Consider the following 19,982-nt stretch of genomic DNA (forward strand, 5'->3'; position numbering starts at 1 on the left):
AATTAATTTTGCTCTATTTTTTATTTTTTTAGCTGCCTATGCTCTTCTTGTGAAAATAAATTTATGTACATTAAGATTTTTATCAATTTAAAAAATAATTTTATTTATTTGATGATTTAGAAAAAGAATTAAATTGATTATTTTGCTAGTTACTCCCTCCTTTCTAGTTTATGTGATTCTTTTCGCTTTTCAAGAGTTAATTTAACTAATCTTTGAAGCTAAATTGGATTAGATTAATTCGATATTTTAAAGTTAAAATTTAGATATTCAAAAACTATACGATAAATACTATAAGTTGCAATCTTTTCATGTCAATATGATGAAAAACATATTTAAAAAATTTGTTCAAAGTTTATATAGTATAAATCTTGAAAAACTAAAAGGTTTTATATAAAACGAAACTGAGGGAGTAATTAATTTAACGACTTAATTATTTGTTCTCAATATTAAAAAAATAATTTTATATTTTTTGCATTGGGGTTTAGTACTTTACAATAATATAAAAAATATAATAATTTTTGAACTCCTTTCCTACTCGAATAATATTTTCTCTTCATTAATTTTTTGTTTAATATTTGAAATCTACATTCACTTATTCTAAAAATACTTAATTAAGTATAAACCTCTCACTTTTAATAGTAATAATATACATAAGTCTCCCTTAGAATTCTAAGTACACTATAAGAAGAATGAAGGTCAGGCATTTCATTGAAATTTTCGTAAGCAAATGCACGGAAAAGAAACGTAATACTCCTATTTCCCTCAAATAATATTTTTTTAATGTCCTAAATGTTTTAAGATTTTCTACCTAATTTAAATAAGGAAAGATATAATAACCAATATTTTAGCTGATTTCAAAGTCCTAAATATTAGAAAAATAACTAAATTACGATTTTGTATAATATAAAGTCTATTTTTAAAGGGTAAAAAAAACGAACGATATTTCGCTAAGGGTCGTCGTGCTTTTAATATAGTATAGATTCTTACATATTATATGTAGTTTTCAATATTTTTAGTTAATAGTATGAGACTTTGTTCCCACGGCTAACAATCTTCCCTTGAGCTAAGTTCTAAGGCCGGTCAACAAGCCCTCCCAATATTTAGCTCATCACCAAGCCCTCGAACTAAGATCCACGTCGTCGATTACCACGATCTACGTGCCAATTTTCTATATTCATTGTGTGCCAGTTTCTTCATGTGTGAGTGCGTCTCCAAGCTGCCTTTGGCATGGTAAAGGTAGTAAACGAAGCCTTATACCATCTCTCTACCATCTCCATACTCGTCTTGAACCATTGTTTCTAATACCAATTGTTTGAGAAGATTATAATCACACACTAAGCATATAGAGGGAAAAAACAAGAAATTATGAGGTTTACGGTCTATTATCCTTACATTGTTCAATCTTTTTTATTATATTGGAGCCAAGGGATTTAAGTTTTTTTATTGTAAAGAATTTTTAAAATAAGATGTTTATAAAAATAATTAATAAAAGAATATATTAGCAAGGGAAAATTAATCAAATTATAAAATTTTCATATTAATAATAAATAAATTAAAAAACTATATTACAAAATATTAAAATAATGGAGGTTAATAATATCGTTAACTACAAAAAGATTAGTGAGATGAAGCGAAATATATATTGAGGTTTCTGAAAGTATTCCTTCTTTTTTTTTGAAATTTTACCTCACATATCAAAGGTATACACCATATTTATTATAAACCAAAATTATTTTAAGATATTATTTTCTATAGCTACCTTTTATATTTTATAGCAAAATAGGTATTTATAGTATATCCTACCATTGAGGCATGAAATATGCTATTTATGTTTTTCCTCACTCTTTCTTTCAATTAACACAAAATTCTCTCTCAGATTTTTTCTTCTTCCTCTCTCTCTCTCTGTCTTTCAATTAACACACAATTCTCTTTCAAAATCCCAACAAAATTCTTCTTCTTTCTCTCTCTTTTCCTTCTCTCTCTGTTAGAGCAGAATACCTACTTAGTTTATACGCCGGATATTGCAATGAATTTATACTGCTTAGTTTTTACGCCGGATATTTGTAATGGATTTGTACTGCAATATTAGAAAGAAAGAGATTGCGGCTTTCTCTACGCCGGATATTGCAATTGATTTCTCTACAAGGATACTGGAATATTTTTTTACGTCAGAGAAGATTTGAGGGACATAATTTTTGTTCGTCTCCATTTTTAGTTTTCATACAATGTATACAATATTTTGATTGGCCGAAAAATGCCATATCCGACGAACTTTCTTCCCTTCTTTGTTATTTAGTCACATACAATGATACAAACACATTATATTATGTATAAATTCATTTAAATACATTGTATTTTTGTATAAATATATTATTTTTACTTGTATTTATGTATTTCGAAGGTTTGTATTTTTTAATACAGCTGAATACACATGTATTCATGCATGAATACATGATATAAACATTAAAATACACTGAATACAAACATTAAAATAGAATAGAATATAAACAGTGAATACATTTAATTTTAAAATATAGTGAAATATAGTAAAATATACTGAATACAAATAGACGCCTTCTACCACTACTAGAAATTCGCTAAAAACCGACAAAAAAACCGACCAACGTTGGTCGGTTATGGCAAATTACCGACCAAAATGCGACCATTACGGTGTGGACGGTGTTTTGATGGTCGGAATGGCTTACCGACCAAAGTTGGTCGGAAATTGCCGACCAACTTTGGTCTGTATATTAAAACGACCATCTGACAAGTTTAATTACTTACCGACCAACTTTGGTCGGAAACATATTTTATTAATTTAATTTTACCGACCAAAGTTGGTCGGTTTAACTAAATTATATTTTTTTATTAATTATTAAAATTAAAAAAAAACGACCAACTTTGGTCGGTAATTGAAAATATATATTTTTAAAAATAATTAAAATTAAACATTACCGACCAACTATGGTCGGTAATCTCAACAATGCAAGCAAAATACCGACCAAAGTTGGACGGTAGTGTTGAATTCTGGGAATTCAATGTTCATTAACCGACCAACTTTGGTCGGTATTTTGGAATAATTTTTTTTTAAATTAAAAACCGACCAACTTTGGTCGATTTTTTTGGGTTTAATTTTGGCATAAAATGCCTGTTTTGGCAGCTAAACCACCTGCCAGCATACCAATACAACAATACAACAACAACAACAACACAACAACAACAACAACAACAACAACAACAACAACAACACAACAACAACAACCAAAACATTCAATAAATACTTTAAAACTAACAAATTAAAGTTCAATTGAACATAAAAATCCAAAACCAAGTTAAAACTAATTACAAGTAGTTCAAAACTGGTTCTATTTGTCTAGTTCAAAGTATATAAAAGTCAAGGGATGTTTTGTACAACATCATCATCACCGTCTGATGAACTTTCATCTACAAGACGATATAGAGAACGGTCTTGTGGAGGACGGGAAGCACGATCACTGGGAGGACGGGAGGAACGATTACGAGCAGGGCGGGAGGAACGATCACGTGGAGGTCGACCCTCTGGAGATGACTCACGAGATCGGGGCAATGGAAAAACTCCACTAGATAGGAGAGTTCTGATCTGAGCTTGCATGCCAAGGAATTGAGCATCTCTAAGCCTTTCTCTTTCCTTGGCCGCTTCTAGCTCTGATGTGAGCTTTGTCTCTGTCTCCCGCATAGCGGAGAGGCTCTCCCTATTAAGTTGCTCGCCTTGCGAGGAAGTCCCTATTCCTCGCATTCCACACTTATAGCGATGGATGTTTTTAGTAGGAAGCCCGTATACCTTCCCCCATTTTGGACCGCCAACAGACTCCAACCATATTCTTTCAGCATCCTCGTCCGAAGGTTGGGTTGGCTCACCCGATTCACCAGCTAGATGACTACGGATGAATTCCTCCACGTTACTTTGGTAGCGACCCTATATTATTTTAAATTAAATCAGTATTTCAAGTTTTTTTATAAAAGTAAATTATAATACTTAAATAAAATTGAAAGCTTACATATGCAGTTGAGGCCCGGTCCTCGACCCACCTATCTTGATCCCCCTCTTTCTTCTTCTTCACAACATGTGTCTCCTTGAATAGCTCATCATGACTCATTGGACGCTCATACTTCTTTTCCTGAAAACAAATTAATTTAGTTAATAAACAGAATAGCTGTACTTAGAAAAGTAAAATAATTTAAGCAATTACGTACCAATCTTCTTTTTATTGTCCCTAGGCTGATCGCACCTCCAGTGTGCAAGGAACCTCCCTTCTCGGATGTGCGAGCTTTCTTTCCTTTTTCGCTCCTCTCTAAGGACTCTGCGGTAAGCCATTGCCTTTGTAAATCATTCCACAAATTCTCAAGTAACCAGCCAGGCCTCTTGTTCTTTTTTCTAGCATCCGAGAAAGCATCCGCCAATCTCTTGCGAGCTTTATGATGAAAATTTGTAGCCACTTCCGCGCTATAGCGGTCTTCCCATACACACTTGCTCTGTATTTCAAAAGTTAAATATTAGATGGAAACATCATAAATATAAATTATTAAACTGTTTAAAAGAACATTTATACCTTAAATTGATTGAAAATTTGCTCCTTCAGTGAGAATGGGCAATCAGTCCAAGTCGCATAAGGGCCATCATAAAGCTTTCTGATGGCATTGGTGATTATCCTCATAGTCTTATTACCCTTCCTGAACCTGCAATTTAATAATAAAATCACATTAATATCTTAGTAAAAATGTTACAAATCAATAGACGCAAAAATAATGAATAACACTTACCCATCACCCTCAGGGACTATGATGATCCTTCCATATCGATCATAATGCACTACCTCGTCATCACCATCCGAAGCATGTGTATCAGAGGCATGTAAAGACGGTGTAAGCGGGTCAGAGCTAATGCCTCCCAAGCGAAGGCCTGCAATAGATGGAGTCGATGATGAAGATGGTTGCGATCCCTGTGACTGTGACATAGCTGGATGCAACCCAAGTGGATGTGATACCGATGGATGCGACCCAAGTGGATGTGATACCGATGGCTGTGACCCGAGTGGCTGTGACCCGAGTGGCTGTGACATGGGTGGATGCGATCCATGTGGCTGTGATATGTAGGGATGTGATCCATGTGGATGTGATGCAGATGGCTGTGAGGCAGCTGGACTGTATGTCGGACGTATAGTCCTGTGGCCCTGTGATGGAAGACTGGGTGTCTGAATGAAGGTGTACGGCTCGTGATGCTGTGGCAGCTCAGTATAGCCGTGTGGTGGAGGATAAGACATAGGCATCTCTGAAAAGGGTGGACAAGAGGGAGTATTATTTTCTACCCTCCTCTTTCCCTTCCTACCCTTTTCTCGACCCCGAGAACTAGTAGGGTCATTGTTACCTTGACCCTTGCCTGCCATCTGCATAATATAATACACATTTAGATTGAAACATATAAGAAACTAGCTATAAAATGAGAGTGCTTTAAAAAACCAAAATTTTAATCCTCATCGACGTATTGTTCCTCGTCCGAGAATTCTTCGTCCTCACTTGTTTGAGCTTCATCAGTTGATTCTTCGTCCTCATTTTCTATAATTGTTACTTCATTTATATCAACTTCTTCCAATATTCGTTCAGGATGTTCCAAATCATTTTCTAACTGATCGTCCACTATTTGGTGAATATTGGAGATATCGTTTTGATATGCAACATCTAACACATTCTCGACTTCCACCCTACCTACAGGCTTAGTTTTTATTACAACCCACCAATCGGACTTATTCCGCCGCAATGGATAAAGAGCATAATACACTTGCCTAACGTTATGTGCAATTATGAAAGGATCATAGCGATCATACTCCCTCGTATGATTAACCTCAATTATGTTGTATTGGTTGTGTACTCTTGTACCTCTTGTTAGATTTGGGTCAAACCACTTGCATCTAAAGAGTATCAATTTCTTATATGGCCAACCTGTATATTCTAGTTGTAATATTTCTTTGACCACACCATAATAATCAATATCTCCAACTTAGTTGCCATCACCACCTTGAACCCACACCCCGCTGTTGTTGCTATTTTTATTTTTAGAGCAATCCTCTGTATGAAACTTATAACCATTCACTACGTACTTAGACATTGTTGTGACCTGAAGCCCAGGTCCCCAAGATATATCTTTCAAAAATTGATTTACACCATTATTTGGATTATTTACCTACATAGAGTTAAAAAAAGTCATAAGTTAGCACAACTTATGAATCAATTTTTATACATTCACTACATATGTATATATATATATACACTTACAAACTGTTTGAACCACGTATCAAATCTCGTATATACAGCATCATAGCCAAATTGACCCACGAAGTGACTGTGACATATCAAATATTTTTAGTAGTTGCATCAATATGTAGTCACAGTAAATTTTACATTTTGATAACTAATAAATCAATACTTACTTGAGAAATGGTACAACTTCGGGATAATTCAGCAACACATGAAGTGTAGCTGACTTGTACTCCATATCACTCAAACTTCTCTTTCTAACATCCTTAGAACATCGGCCTGGTTGATTGAATATGGACATTGGTGGATATAATGGATCATTCACACATTCGACCGTGTGCCTATTGGGCCTATTCCTAGAACATGGCACGTTACTCTCAAAATAATAAGAACAAAAATGTGCAGTTTCCTTTGCAAGATAGGCTTCGCATATAGATCCTTCAATCTTATTCCTCTGCTTAACAAATTATTTGCATTTGCCAATTGTCCTACATAATCTCATGTTAGCCAAGAACATTCAAATAAAATAGAATATTACATCAAACTTATAATATTACCTCTCAAAGGGATACATCCATCTGCATTGAACAGGCCCTCCAAGTCGTGCCTCGTGTACAAGGTGTATTGGAAGGTGTTCCATCACATCAAAGAAACCACATGGGAATATTTTTTCCATCTTACTAGAAATTACACGGATGTTCTGGTCCATCCGAAGTAGGTTTTCTTCCCTTAATGTGGTAGAACATAAGTCTTTGAAAAACAAACTAATCTCTGTGATGGGTTTCCAGATTCTTTCAGGCAAACCACAAAATGCAATAGGCACTAAGGTCTCCATGAAAACATGGCAGTCATGACTTTTCAAATGGCTCAACTTCCCTACCTCCATATCTACTTTTTTTCCAAGATTCGACGCATAACCCTCATGCATCTTTAATTTCGTAACCCAATCATAAATTTGTCGTCTTTCCTCCAAAGTGAATGTGTAACTTGCTTTGGGCTTGAACACCTTACCATTGTTTGCTGTCTGCAAGTATAATTCAGGCTGCCTGCAATATTCTTGTAAGTCCATTCTAGCCTTCGGGTTATCTTTTGTCTTACCTTTAACATCCATCACTGTGTTGAACAAATTATCAAAATAATTCTTCTCAATATGCATGACATCAAGGTTGTGTCGGAGAAGATTATCCTTCCAATAAGGCAACTCCCAAAATATACTCTATTTCGTCCAATTATGATTAACACCATATCCGGGGAATCTATAAGGTGGAGCCTCAGTAACTTTACTGAAGTTCTGGACCCTCTCCCAAATTTCCTCACCTGAAAGTATCGGAGGTGGAGAATCATATTCCACTTTATTCTTTTTGAATGCATTTTTCATCCTTCTAAACTCATGATCATCAGGCAAGAATTGACGGTGACAATCAAACCATGATTGCTTTCGGCCATGTTTCAAAGTGAACGCTTTACTATTTTTCATGCAGTAAGGACAAGCTAGCTTCCCAACAGTCATCTACCCAGACAACATTCCATACGCAGGAAAATCATTAATAGTCCACATTAAATTAGCACGCATATTAAAATTCTGCTTGGTTGATATGTCATATGTTTCAACACCATCATACCACAATTGTTTTAGCTCATCAATCAAAGATTGCAAATATACATCAATCAAACTTTTCGGATTACGTGGACCGGGGATAATACAATTTAAGAATATATATGGACTAGTCATACACAACTCAGGTGGTAGATTATAAGGTGTAAGAAAGACATGCCAACATGAATATGGTGTCGCAGATATAGAAAAAGGCGTGAAGCCATCGGCACACAGACCTAACCGAATGTTCCTTGGTTCACTAGCAAAATCTGGATATGTCCTATCAAAGTACTTCCAAGCTTCTCCATCTGAAGGATGACACATAACACAGGTGGTCTTCTATTTTCAAAATGCCATCTCATATTAGGAGCAGAACTCATCGACGCATATAACCTCTTTAACCTAGGTATAAGAGGTAAATAATGCATTGCCTTGACAACGACCATATTCCCGCTGGAAAGCCTCTTGAAACGAGGCTTTTCGCAAAATTTAGAACTGTCTAAAGTAGCATCATCTTTATAATATAATATGCAACCATCTTCACAACAATCAATTCTCATTGACGAAAGTCCTAACTTAGAAACCAATCTCTTCGCCTTATAGAAATCACCAGGTAAGTTGATATTAGGGTCAACTAGTTCACTCATAAGGTCAATGAAACAGTCCATGGCTACTTGAGAAATATTCCAATTAGATTTGATACTTAGTAATCTAACTGTAACAGACAGCTCAGAGTGCGGACTTCCTTCACGTAGTGGACGACTAGCTTCCTCTAACTGTTCATAAAAATATTTTGCGTCATCATTAGGAGTTTGTTCAACATTTTCATTGGGCTCACCCCCAAAAGCATCCGCAACCATATCCTGAATTCTAGAATCAAGATTTGTATTCTCCACCGACCTACTACTTTCACCAACAACCATGTTATGAAATATCCCACGGCTACCATCGATCTCTCCATGATTAGTCCACACAAAGTAATTCTCTATAAACCCCTTCCTATAAAAGATGAAGCTTAACTTCCTCCGATTTTTTAAACTTCATACAATCGCACCTGACACAAGGGCACCTAATTACTCTTTCACTTTGGTATGGTGGAAGTGACATTGCATGTCTAATAAAGTCATCAACCCCTTCTACAAAATCCTCTCGCAATCCCTGCCGATTAGGATAATTTCTATTGTACATCCAAGTACGATCTTCTATCTATACAAATAAAACAAGAACAAATTAATTTATTCTACAATTATAAATTAATTATATATTTTTTAGTTAATTCAAGATAATTATTTTTTTCTAATTACACCAATTTATATCCTAAAAGTTCAATTCATATCCAAAAGGTCCAATTCATATCTTAAAAGTTCAATTCATATCCTAAACGTTCAATTCACAAGAACAAATCCTAAAAACTAAAAATTCAATTCATATCCTATGATTTTAAACATAAACTAACTAAACTAAAGAAATTCAACCCATACCCTAAAAGTTCGATTCACAACAACAAATTAATTTATTCTACAATTATAAATTAATTATATCTTTTTTAGTTAATTCAAGATAATTATTTTTTCCTAATTACACCAATTTATATCCTAAAAGTTCAATTCATATCCTAAAGGTCCAATTCATATCTTAAAAGTTCAATTCATATCCTAAAAGTTCAATTCACAAGAACAAATCCTAAAAACTAAAATTTCAATTCATATCCTACGAGTTTAAACATAAACTAACTAAACTAAAGAAATTCAACCCATACCCTAAAAGTTCGATTCACAACAACAAATTAATTTATTCTATAATTATAAATTAATTATATCTTTTTTAGTTAATTCAAGATAATTATTTTTTCCTAATTACACCAATTTATATCCTAAAAGTTCAATTCATATCCAAAAGGTCCAATTCATATCTTAAAAGTTCAATTCATATCCTAAAAGTTCAATTCACAAGAACAAATCCTAAAAACTAAAATTTCAATTCATATCCTACGAGTTTAAACATAAACTAACTAAACTAAAGAAATTCAACCCATACCCTAAAAGTTCGATTCACAACAACAAATTAATTTATTCTACAATTATAAATTAATTATATCTTTTTAGTTAATTCAAGATAATTATTTTTTTTCTAATTACACCAATTTATATCCTAAAAGTTTAATTCATATCCAAAAGGTCCAATTCATATCTTAAAAGTTCAATTCATATCCTAAAAGTTCAATTCACAAGAACAAATCCTAAAAACTAAAATTTCAATTCATATCCTACGAGTTTAAACATAAACTAACTAAACTAAAGAAATTCAACCCATACCCTAAACTAAACTCATTCATAAATAATTGACTAATTAATAAAACTAATTAGTTAAAAAACTAATTAACAAAACTAATTAAAACAAGACCTAAACCCTAATCCTCAATAAAATATAATGTTCAAATAATTGAAACACTAATCAATTGAAACTAATTCATAACTAATTAATAAAACCTGAAAATAATAAATAAATAGGTTGTAATTCAAACCTAGAATTTTTAGGAGATGGAGAAGGAGATCGAGGGGCGGCAGTGGCAGCGGCAGCGGCGACGGCAACGGCGAGGGTGAGGACTGGACGGCGAGGGGGAGGGCTGGACGGTGAGGGGGAGGGCTGGGAGAAGGAGAGAGGGGAATGAAGGTTTAGAGTGAAGAAGAGGGAAAAATTTCAGAGAAATGGGGTTTTCCCCCGTTTTTCACTTCTCTGATTTTAGAATTACCGACTAAAGTTGGTCGGTAATTTTGGTCGGTACATTAAGTGCTGACCGTTTGACCAAAAACCGACCAACTTTGGTCGTTTTTTTTTTAAAAAAAATTTAAATTCTTTAACCGACCAACGTTGGTCGGTAATTTTAAATATAAATTCTTAAATATTATAAAATATTTTAAATAATTATTAAAATTTAAAAAATTGGATCCAGATTACCGACTAACGTTGGTCGGTAATCCAAAATTTTCTTGTCTGACCAGCTATTGACCAATTTACCGACCAACGTTGGTCGGTATTTAGTTTAAAAAAAATGTAAATGTTTTTTTCCCAGTTTGCGTCCAACCTGGACGGTTTTTGATCGTATTTTTTGACCGACCAACGTTGGTCGGAAATAGTTGGTCGGTTTTTAGCAGATTTTTAGTAGTGAGTGAATACAACCAATGAAATATACTGAATACATCAGTAATAACATGTATTAAGAATAACTAAAATGCTGCTAATACAAATTCATTTGAATACACAGAATATAAAATAGCGAATACAGTAAATACAAACATTGAATCTAATGAATGCAACAATAAAAAATATTGAAACACACTAAATACTAAAGTTAAATACAACAGCTATATACAACTGAAAAATTATTCTAATTAATTGGGTTGATAATGAGGCATGTAAGAATTGATTTTGTTGAGTTATATTAGGAGTGTATCACGCTAATTGATATTATTTCCGTTATCAGACAGCTGGACATACCTATTTTTAAGGTGATTGTCGTTATTGTATTCATGAATACATGGCGCGAATACATTTGATTACATTTTCGTACAACTGGACTCGCCTGATTTTTGCGCTTTTTGCTGACAACAGCGCGAATACATGTGCGTGCAGCTGGACTGCCATGATTTTAGGCATTTTTTGCTGCTGTATTCATGAATACAACAACGCGAATACATGCGCGTACAGTTGGACTATCTTGATTTTAGGTGGAAGTAGATTCAGTACTTCATCGATTTTAGTTGAAGTAAACGATTGATCTCTATCGTATCAAGCATGAATCGATCTTTTTTATTCAATCTAGATCCCCTGGAAGCAGAAGAATTGCTGAAACTGCGTGAAACCCTCACAAGGGTTTATGTACAAAGAACGGGGAAACCCTTATGGGTTGTATCCGAAGATATGGAAAGAGATGTTTTTATGTCAGCAACAGAAGCCCAAGCTTATGGAATTGTTGATCTTGTAGCGGTTGAATGAAAATAACATGAATTTCGTGCAAATTTGTGATTTGAGATTTTATCTTCGAATTGAATATTCTATTAAAGAGTGTGCTGCTGTATTCACGAATACAACAACACGAATACATGTGAATACATGCGCGTACAGCTGGACTGCCCTTATTTTAGGCGCTCTTTGTTGCTTTATTCATGAATACAGCCACGCGAATACACTACCGTAACAACTGAATAGTAGCTATATGAAGTAATTATGTATAGGGTAATTATAGAAAGTTAATAATCACAAAACAATAGTAGTTTCTGAAAATTCTTTCTTTTGTTATCGCAACTGAATAAGGAAATACTACGAGAGTGTTCGAAGGCAAACTCCAATCACATTTACTGTTCAATATTTCCAATCTTGCGTAAGGAATCATATTTGTTAAATTTTGAATTTAATCTGAACTCTGAAGGGCCCACCATTAGAGCTGGTCTAAACAAAAAGATGTTCTAAATCGGGATTTTGGTAAGTATATCTTTGGTTAAAAAATAGAGTTCGAGTGACACAGGAAATCCTTTGGCCTCAAAAAGAATGAACCTTAAGGAATTAAATAATATTTCGTTGATCATATTTTTTGCAAATAGCTTTTAAATATCTTAAATTCTTAGTAAAATTTATTTCAAAAAATTTAAAGAATATATATATATTTAAAATTAGATAAAAATAAATCACAAAGAAATTGAAAGGGGAGAAGTATATGGTAAGTTTATAAAATAAATTGAAAAGCCTGGATAAGGAAAAATGTCCCTATGGCAATAAATGTAGAACTTAAAAATAGAGACAGATCGGCGAAAGAATCTATTAGATGAGACGAGAAGATAGTGGAGTTAAGAGGAGTCGTTGACACACATGTAGCGGTATGCATGGTATTTGGTGGGTAATCAGTTGATCACGGATTCGAATGTGGACTTTTATTGCAGATGAGCTGTCAGAATTGGCAATTTCCTGGCAACAATACATATAACACATTTCCTGGCAAGTTGTGTTCCATTCCATTCCATATACGGATGTTCATTCCTTCTTCCCCACTCCAACTGAAATGCTTATCTAAGCAATTACGTACATCGAAATTTAAAAAAAGAAAAAGTATTTTTTGTGTTAAAAGAAAGTCTTAGTCCACACCTTGTGCTTCAAGTAAACCATTATTGATTTGTCATCAGGATCCACGTTTAAACAAATATATAAATAATAGTAGCGATTTTGATTCTGTGTAATACTACAACCTTTTTTGGTAGGTTAAAAGGGAAGTTGAACGGCAGCCGTCTGGCTGGATTCAGAATTCAAATCGTGTTTAGTTGAGGAGCACGCTTGACTCCTTTTCTAGTTTCTGACAGCGGATTTGTCTCCACAAAATAAGGAAACTCAAACTCAACCTACTTTACACCCTTAAAGTGCATTGTCCGAAAAAGCAGGAACCCCAAACAAATAATACTAAGTCCAAACCACAACCACTGTCACAGAGAAGGAGAAGAAACAAACTCACATCAGGTAATCTTCCAAAACCAGCTTAAGCATCATATAATAAGTCCCAATAGATCACACCCTTGGGTGCGGCGTGAACGTAGGATGCCTTCTGCCGTTTATCAAGTCCCCCGCCCCCACCAGCCTCACCACCAGCGGGGGCTTTGATCGATTATTATTTTTCTGATTGATACATTATTGTATGGCTTTCTTCTCTTTTACCAAATTTTGACTGCTCTACCTTCTTATGAATAATTTAATTTGAGCGCGGGGAGGGGAGATTTGATTCTCTCTGCTTTCAAGCTGAATTAATTTGAGACTAATTACTGGGTTAGTGGATCGGAATGGTAGTTTTGATTCCCTTTCAAATTCATTGATTCAAATATCAGCCTCTTTAGATTATTATTTTGCTTTTTGTAACACCCCTAAAAAAATGCTACTCTTTTCAGGTCTGACTACTAGTTTGCCAGCCGAAAATTATATGCTGGTCTAAATTGAGATTCAGGGTATTGTGACAAACGAAAGCATAGGCATAGCTCAGAGTTCCTGATATGGCTGACGGGAACGGTTTGGACGGAAGTACAGGACTTAATGGAGCCTCTTCATCATCAGGAAACCGCGCGCCGCAGACTGTGGCAGATACCAATACAGGCCAGCAGGACTCTGACAAGACCAAACAATCCGAGAGCACTAATACAGTTCCCTTTTACAAGCTCTTCTCCTTTGCTGATTCCACTGATAAAGTTTTGATGATCATTGGTACAATTGCCGCTATTGGCAACGGATTGTCCTTGCCTATTATGACCATTCTTTTTGGAGAGTTGACTGACTCATTCGGACAAAACCAGAATAACAAAGATGTGCTTCGGGTAGTCTCCAGGGTAAGAAGAGACTTCACCTTTTAACCGTATGCTTTCTTCAACTTTTTCCAAATAGTATCACTCCTATTTCTCTAGTATAGCCCCTTATTTGATCTCTTTATAAACTGAGTAGTAGCCTTTCCGAAAGTGAAATTTGTCTAATTTCATGTAGGTCTCACTGAAATTTGTCTACTTAGCATTGGGATGTGGGGCAGCTGCATTTCTTCGTAAGTTCTCATTCTGATGACAGTTCTTGGGTCTGCCATACTAAGCATAGGCAATCTTGACCTATTATGATTGAAGTTTAAATTAATGACTTTTGTTCAGAGGTCGCTTTTTGGATGATCTCCGGTGAAAGACAGGCTGCTCGAATAAGGAGTCTCTATCTGAAAACTATTTTGCAACAAGATATTGCTTTCTATGACAAGGAAACAAATACGGGAGAGGTGGTTGGGAGGATGTCCGGTGACACTGTTCTTATACAAGATGCAATGGGCGAGAAGGTACTCATGCCAAAAAGCAACTCTACTAAGCCCTTCCTTGTAGTTCACATTCTGCATAAAAAAATCCTTTGTGAGAATAGAATTGCTCTTTCTATACTTGATGTTGTTTCCTTAACTTCGGCAGGTAGGGAAATTTGTACAGCTAATATCAACATTTATAGGGGGCTTTGTTATCTCATTTACCAAAGGCTGGCTTCTCACACTTGTCATGTTATCAGTCATTCCTCTACTTGTCATATCTGGTGGAGTGATGTCCCTTATCCTATCTAAGATGGCATCCCGTGGACAAGATGCTTATGCCAGGGCTGCAACGGTGGTTGAACAGACAATTGGCTCCATTAGAACGGTATGTCATACGTCTAAATTATTGGGAATGCCCATCCTCATGCTCTGATGAGATTTGTATGGGAGCAAATCAATCTTTCTTTGACTTTCTTCTCAGAAAATCACTAGTAGAAGTATGATATGTGTCTTGTTTCCTCCTCAGGTTGCATCATTTACAGGAGAGAAGCAAGCTGTGGCTAACTATAACATGTCCCTAATTAAAGCTTACCAGTCAGGTGCAAATGAAGGGCTGGCAACTGGATTAGGTCTTGGGTCACTTTTTTCTATTATATACTGCAGTTACGCTTTGGCTATCTGGTTTGGCGCAAGGCTTATCTTGGAAAAAGGATATACTGGTGGTCAAGTTCTCAATGTAATTATAGCTGTGTTAACTGCTTCCATGTGAGTCTTCCTTAGAACTACTAAATTCCTTAAATTCTACATACACAATCCATCATGTAAATTGAAGATGACTATCTCTTACTGGATTTTCAAAGCTTTAATTCATGCGATATGATTAAATATTTTTATGACAGGTCCCTTGGCCAGGCATCTCCCTGTATGACCGCATTTGCTGCAGGTCAAGCTGCCGCTTTCAAGATGTTTGAAACAATAAAGAGAAAGCCGGAGATAGATGCTTATGATACCAACGGAAAGATATTAGACGACATCCGTGGTGATATTGAATTGAAAGATTTGTACTTCAGTTACCCAGCCAGACCTGATGAGCAAATATTCAGTGGATTCTCACTATTCGTACCAAGTGGCACAACTGCAGCTTTGGTTGGACAAAGTGGAAGTGGGAAGTCAACAGTCATAAGTCTGATAGAAAGATTCTATGATCCTCAAGCTGGTCAAGTTCTGATTGATGGAATTAATCTCAAAGACTTCCAGCTTAAGTGGATCAGGGGAAAGATTGGTCTTGTGAGCCAAGAACCTGTGCTTTTCACAGCAAGCATTAAGGAAAATATTGCGTATGGCAAGCACAATGCTACTGCTGAAGAGATTAAGGCTGCGGTTGAGTTAGCAAATGCCGCAAAGTTCATAGATAAACTACCACAGGTTTTATTTGGAACTTAGTCTGGTCATGTTTCTAAAGTCTTTGCTGATTCTTTCAGCTTTCTTTGTCATCATCTGAGCTTATCAGGAACCAAACTAAGTTCCTGATTGTTGTTGTTACTAAAGCTGTTGATTGTTTATAAATTTTTGACGTGTACCATTGTTTACCATTTACACGAAAACTTCTGTGTTCAGGGTCTAGACACCATGGTTGGAGAACATGGAACTCAACTTTCTGGTGGGCAAAAGCAAAGAATTGCCATTGCAAGAGCAATATTAAAAGATCCACGGATATTACTGTTAGATGAAGCAACAAGTGCACTAGACGCAGAATCTGAGAGAGTTGTACAAGAAGCATTGGATAGAATTATGATCAACAGAACAACCATCATAGTTGCGCATCGATTGAGCACAATAAGGAATGCTGACATGATTGCAGTCATTCATCGGGGAAAAGTTGTTGAAAAAGGTATTGAACCATGTCCCTTAGTTAGATATGCTGTTCTCTGACCTCCAGTCCATCATCAACATTGCTTTCACTGTTATTCTGTTCAACGATGTATACTAATCCAGAATGTTATAGTAGTCTGGTTAGCATGTTTAAGTGACAAATTCATGACGTCTGATTTCAGACATGTCCAACCAAGAACTTTGTCATTACTATTATTTTTGCGTCTTGTCACTAGACACTCTTATGAGCCTATTGCTTGTTTTCTTAATCTGTAAGTCTTTCCTAGGGAATCTTTAAGGGATTCCTCCACTGAGAGTTTCTTTTCCATCACAAATAGTTCTTAAAAGAAAGACTCAAGCATTCTCTTTAATGTCATTGCTCTGGACTGTTCAGGCACACATCACGAACTACTCAAGGATCCCGAGGGAGCGTACTCTCAGCTTATACGCTTGCAAGAGGTGAACAAAGAAACAGCACAATCAGGCTTAAACGAGAGGGACAGATTAGATAAATCTATGGGATCTGGTGGACAGTCAAGTCAAAGAATGTCACTCTTACGATCTGTCAGTCGTAGTTCATCTGGCATAGGAAATAGCAGCCGCCATTCACTCTCCATCTCATATGGTTTACCTACTGGACTTAGTGTACCTGAAACAGCTAATGCAGACACAGAAACTGGTATCCAGGAAGTATCTGGAAAGCCGTTAAAGGTCCCTATCCGTCGCTTAGCCTATCTCAACAAGCCTGAGGTACCCGTGATCATAATTGGAGCTGTGGCTGCAATTATTAATGGTACTTTACTTCCAATTTTCGGCATCTTATTCTCTAGCGTGATCAAAACATTTTATGAACCACCGCATCAACTAAGGAAGGACTCAAAGTTTTGGGCTCTCATGTTTGTTCTTCTTGGAGCTGTAACTTTAATTGCATTTCCTGCAAGGACATACCTTTTTAGTATAGCTGGTTGTAAGTTGATAAGAAGAATTAGATCAATGTGCTTTGAGAAGGTGGTCCACATGGAGGTAGGATGGTTTGATGAATCTGAGCACTCCTCTGGAATGATTGGTGCTAGGCTTTCTGCTGATGCAGCCAAAGTGCGTGCGTTAGTAGGAGATTCACTTGCTCAAATGGTCCAAGATTCTGCATCAGCAATTGCAGGTTTAGCTATTGCTTTTGAAGCAAGTTGGCAGTTGGCACTTATCATCCTTGCTATGATACCTCTAATTGGTTTAAATGGGTATGTTCAAATCAAGTTCATGAAAGGATTCAGTGCAGATGCAAAGGTTTGTCTGTGTCCTTGTTACAAAGCTTACTTATAGTGAACTACGTTACTTGTAATATTAAAGACTTGGAGATAATCAAGTCTTAAACTTGAAAATTGCTCTCAAACATCAGTTAAATCGATAAACCAGCAAAGATAGAAAGCTTTTAATCTCTCAGATGGTTTATTGGTTATTATCTGCTACCGTTGCCAAATTCTTTTGGTGATAATGTTGCTGATTAGTCGTACTTTTCACAGATGATGTATGAGGAAGCAAGTCAAGTTGCAAATGATGCTGTTGGAGGTATAAGAACTGTTGCGTCATTTTGTGCAGAAGAGAAGGTGATGGAAATATACAGAAGAAAGTGTGAAGGCCCATTGAAGGCAGGAATGAAGCAAGGTTTAATTAGCGGGATAGGGTTTGGTGTATCATTTGCTTTGCTGTTTCTTGTATATGCAACCAGTTTTTACGCGGGAGCTCATCTTGTTCAGGATGGAAAAATCACTTTTTCAGACGTTTTCCGTGTATGTACAATAATGAATGCCCCCGTTACATTTTTCTCTTTTTCAGGATTTTAGTTAAAGTGGTTGTTATGAGGCTAAATTGGAGTATCTGCAACCTGGCAGGTTTTCTTTGCTTTAACGATGGCAGCTATAGGTATTTCCCAGTCAAGCTCATTGGCACCAGATTCAAGCAAGGCCAAGGATGCTGCTGCTTCCATATTTGCTATTCTAGACAGGAAATCCAAAATAGATCCAAGTGATGATTCTGGTATGACACTGGACACTGTTAAGGGAGATATTGAGCTGCAGCACGTAAGCTTTAAGTATCCAACGAGGCCAGATGTTCAAATTTTTAGAGACCTTTGCTTGACCATTCGCAGTGGAAAGGTAAATTTATGGTTTGATTTATATGTTAGCCCTACTGCGTAATTCATTGGTTAACTTTGTTATCTTGGTATGAGTTGAAATTTCAGACGGTTGCTTTGGTTGGGGAGAGCGGATGTGGAAAGTCAACCGTAGTATCTTTACTGCAAAGGTTTTATGATCCTGATTCAGGCCAGGTTACATTGGACGGAATAGAGATTCAGAAGTTCCAAGTAAAATGGCTGAGGCAGCAAATGGGACTTGTAAGCCAAGAACCAGTGTTGTTCAACGACACAATCCGAGCCAATATTGCATACGGAAAGGAAGGAAATGCAACTGAAGCAGAAATTATAGCAGCAGCAGAATTAGCAAACGCCCACAAGTTCATCAGTGGTTTGCAACAGGTTGGTTTGAACCGACACCTTTGCTACCTTTGATATTGCCATTGATGATAATTCCTTGTTATCCATCGTTGTTAGGCGAGCTTATAATAATTACATTTGAAACTATATGAATTATAGGGCAGTGGGAGAGCGAGGAACTCAGCTGTCAGGTGGGCAAAAGCAACGAGTGGCAATAGCGAGGGCCATAGTGAAAAATCCGAAAATCCTACTATTGGATGAGGCGACGAGCGCATTGGATGCAGAATCAGAGAGATTAGTTCAAGATGCACTTGACCGGGTGATGGTAAATCGTACAACCGTGGTGGTAGCACATAGATTATCAACCATTAAAGGAGCAGATGTAATTGCTGTAGTCAAAAATGGAGTGATCGTGGAGAAAGGGAAGCATGAGACTCTTATCAACATCAAAGATGGTTTTTATGCCTCTTTGGTGGCCCTCCACACGCGTGCTTCTTAGTTCTACTTCTTTTTTTCATCAAGTAAATTGTATTCATTTTAATTTCGTTATCTTTTTGACTTTTGCTGAAGAAGAGTTTCTTTAATAGTGTACTGCAAGTCATATAAAGCATAGTATAGTAGCATTCTTCAATTACCAAATGAGAGAAGCAAGTAAACTTGCCTCCCCGACTTGACTTGATGTGTTCTGGTTATTAAGTTCCCACATCTTTTTCTCATTCTCTTTACTGGTTTGGCTGCATGCGCATTACTCGTGGTATGCCATCAATCATGAATTAGATTTATGAACATTTTACCTGGAAATATGTTAATTGAAACTATTCTTTTGTTCTTAAACAATTTATAGAAATTCTTTTTTTATATTTCTAATGTTTGGTATTTATCAACAAGAGGTTTATCGTTTCATATTATAAACACTACTAGAAATCTAC

At 35.9% G+C, this 19,982-nt stretch overlaps 1 protein-coding gene across 3 annotated transcripts; it reads left to right on the top strand.

The window, feature by feature from the left end:
• Window positions 1-13,070: 13,070 nt before the first annotated feature.
• On the top strand, window positions 13,071-19,732 carry LOC107798772 (ABC transporter B family member 11). 3 transcript variants are annotated; one of them, XM_075233856.1, is made up of 13 exons: window positions 13,071-13,393; window positions 13,816-14,247; window positions 14,399-14,453; window positions 14,554-14,729; window positions 14,854-15,075; window positions 15,217-15,455; window positions 15,590-16,115; window positions 16,308-16,581; window positions 16,957-17,846; window positions 18,083-18,349; window positions 18,452-18,715; window positions 18,802-19,117; window positions 19,218-19,732. In XM_075233856.1, the coding sequence occupies exons 2-13, from the start codon at window positions 13,918-13,920 to the stop codon at window positions 19,550-19,552; spliced, it is 3,894 nt and encodes a 1,297-aa protein (XP_075089957.1). In that variant the 5' UTR covers window positions 13,071-13,393; window positions 13,816-13,917; the 3' UTR covers window positions 19,553-19,732. The 3 variants fall into 3 exon arrangements, with proteins under 3 accessions (XP_075089957.1, XP_075089959.1, XP_075089958.1); XM_075233858.1 differs by having other exon boundaries at window positions 18,802-19,099; window positions 19,213-19,732; XM_075233857.1 differs by having other exon boundaries at window positions 18,802-19,099.
• Window positions 19,733-19,982: the final 250 nt, after the last annotated feature.

This window comes from Nicotiana tabacum, chromosome 17 (assembly GCF_000715075.1).
Source record: "Nicotiana tabacum cultivar K326 chromosome 17, ASM71507v2, whole genome shotgun sequence".
Classification (NCBI taxonomy): domain Eukaryota; kingdom Viridiplantae; phylum Streptophyta; class Magnoliopsida; order Solanales; family Solanaceae; genus Nicotiana; species Nicotiana tabacum.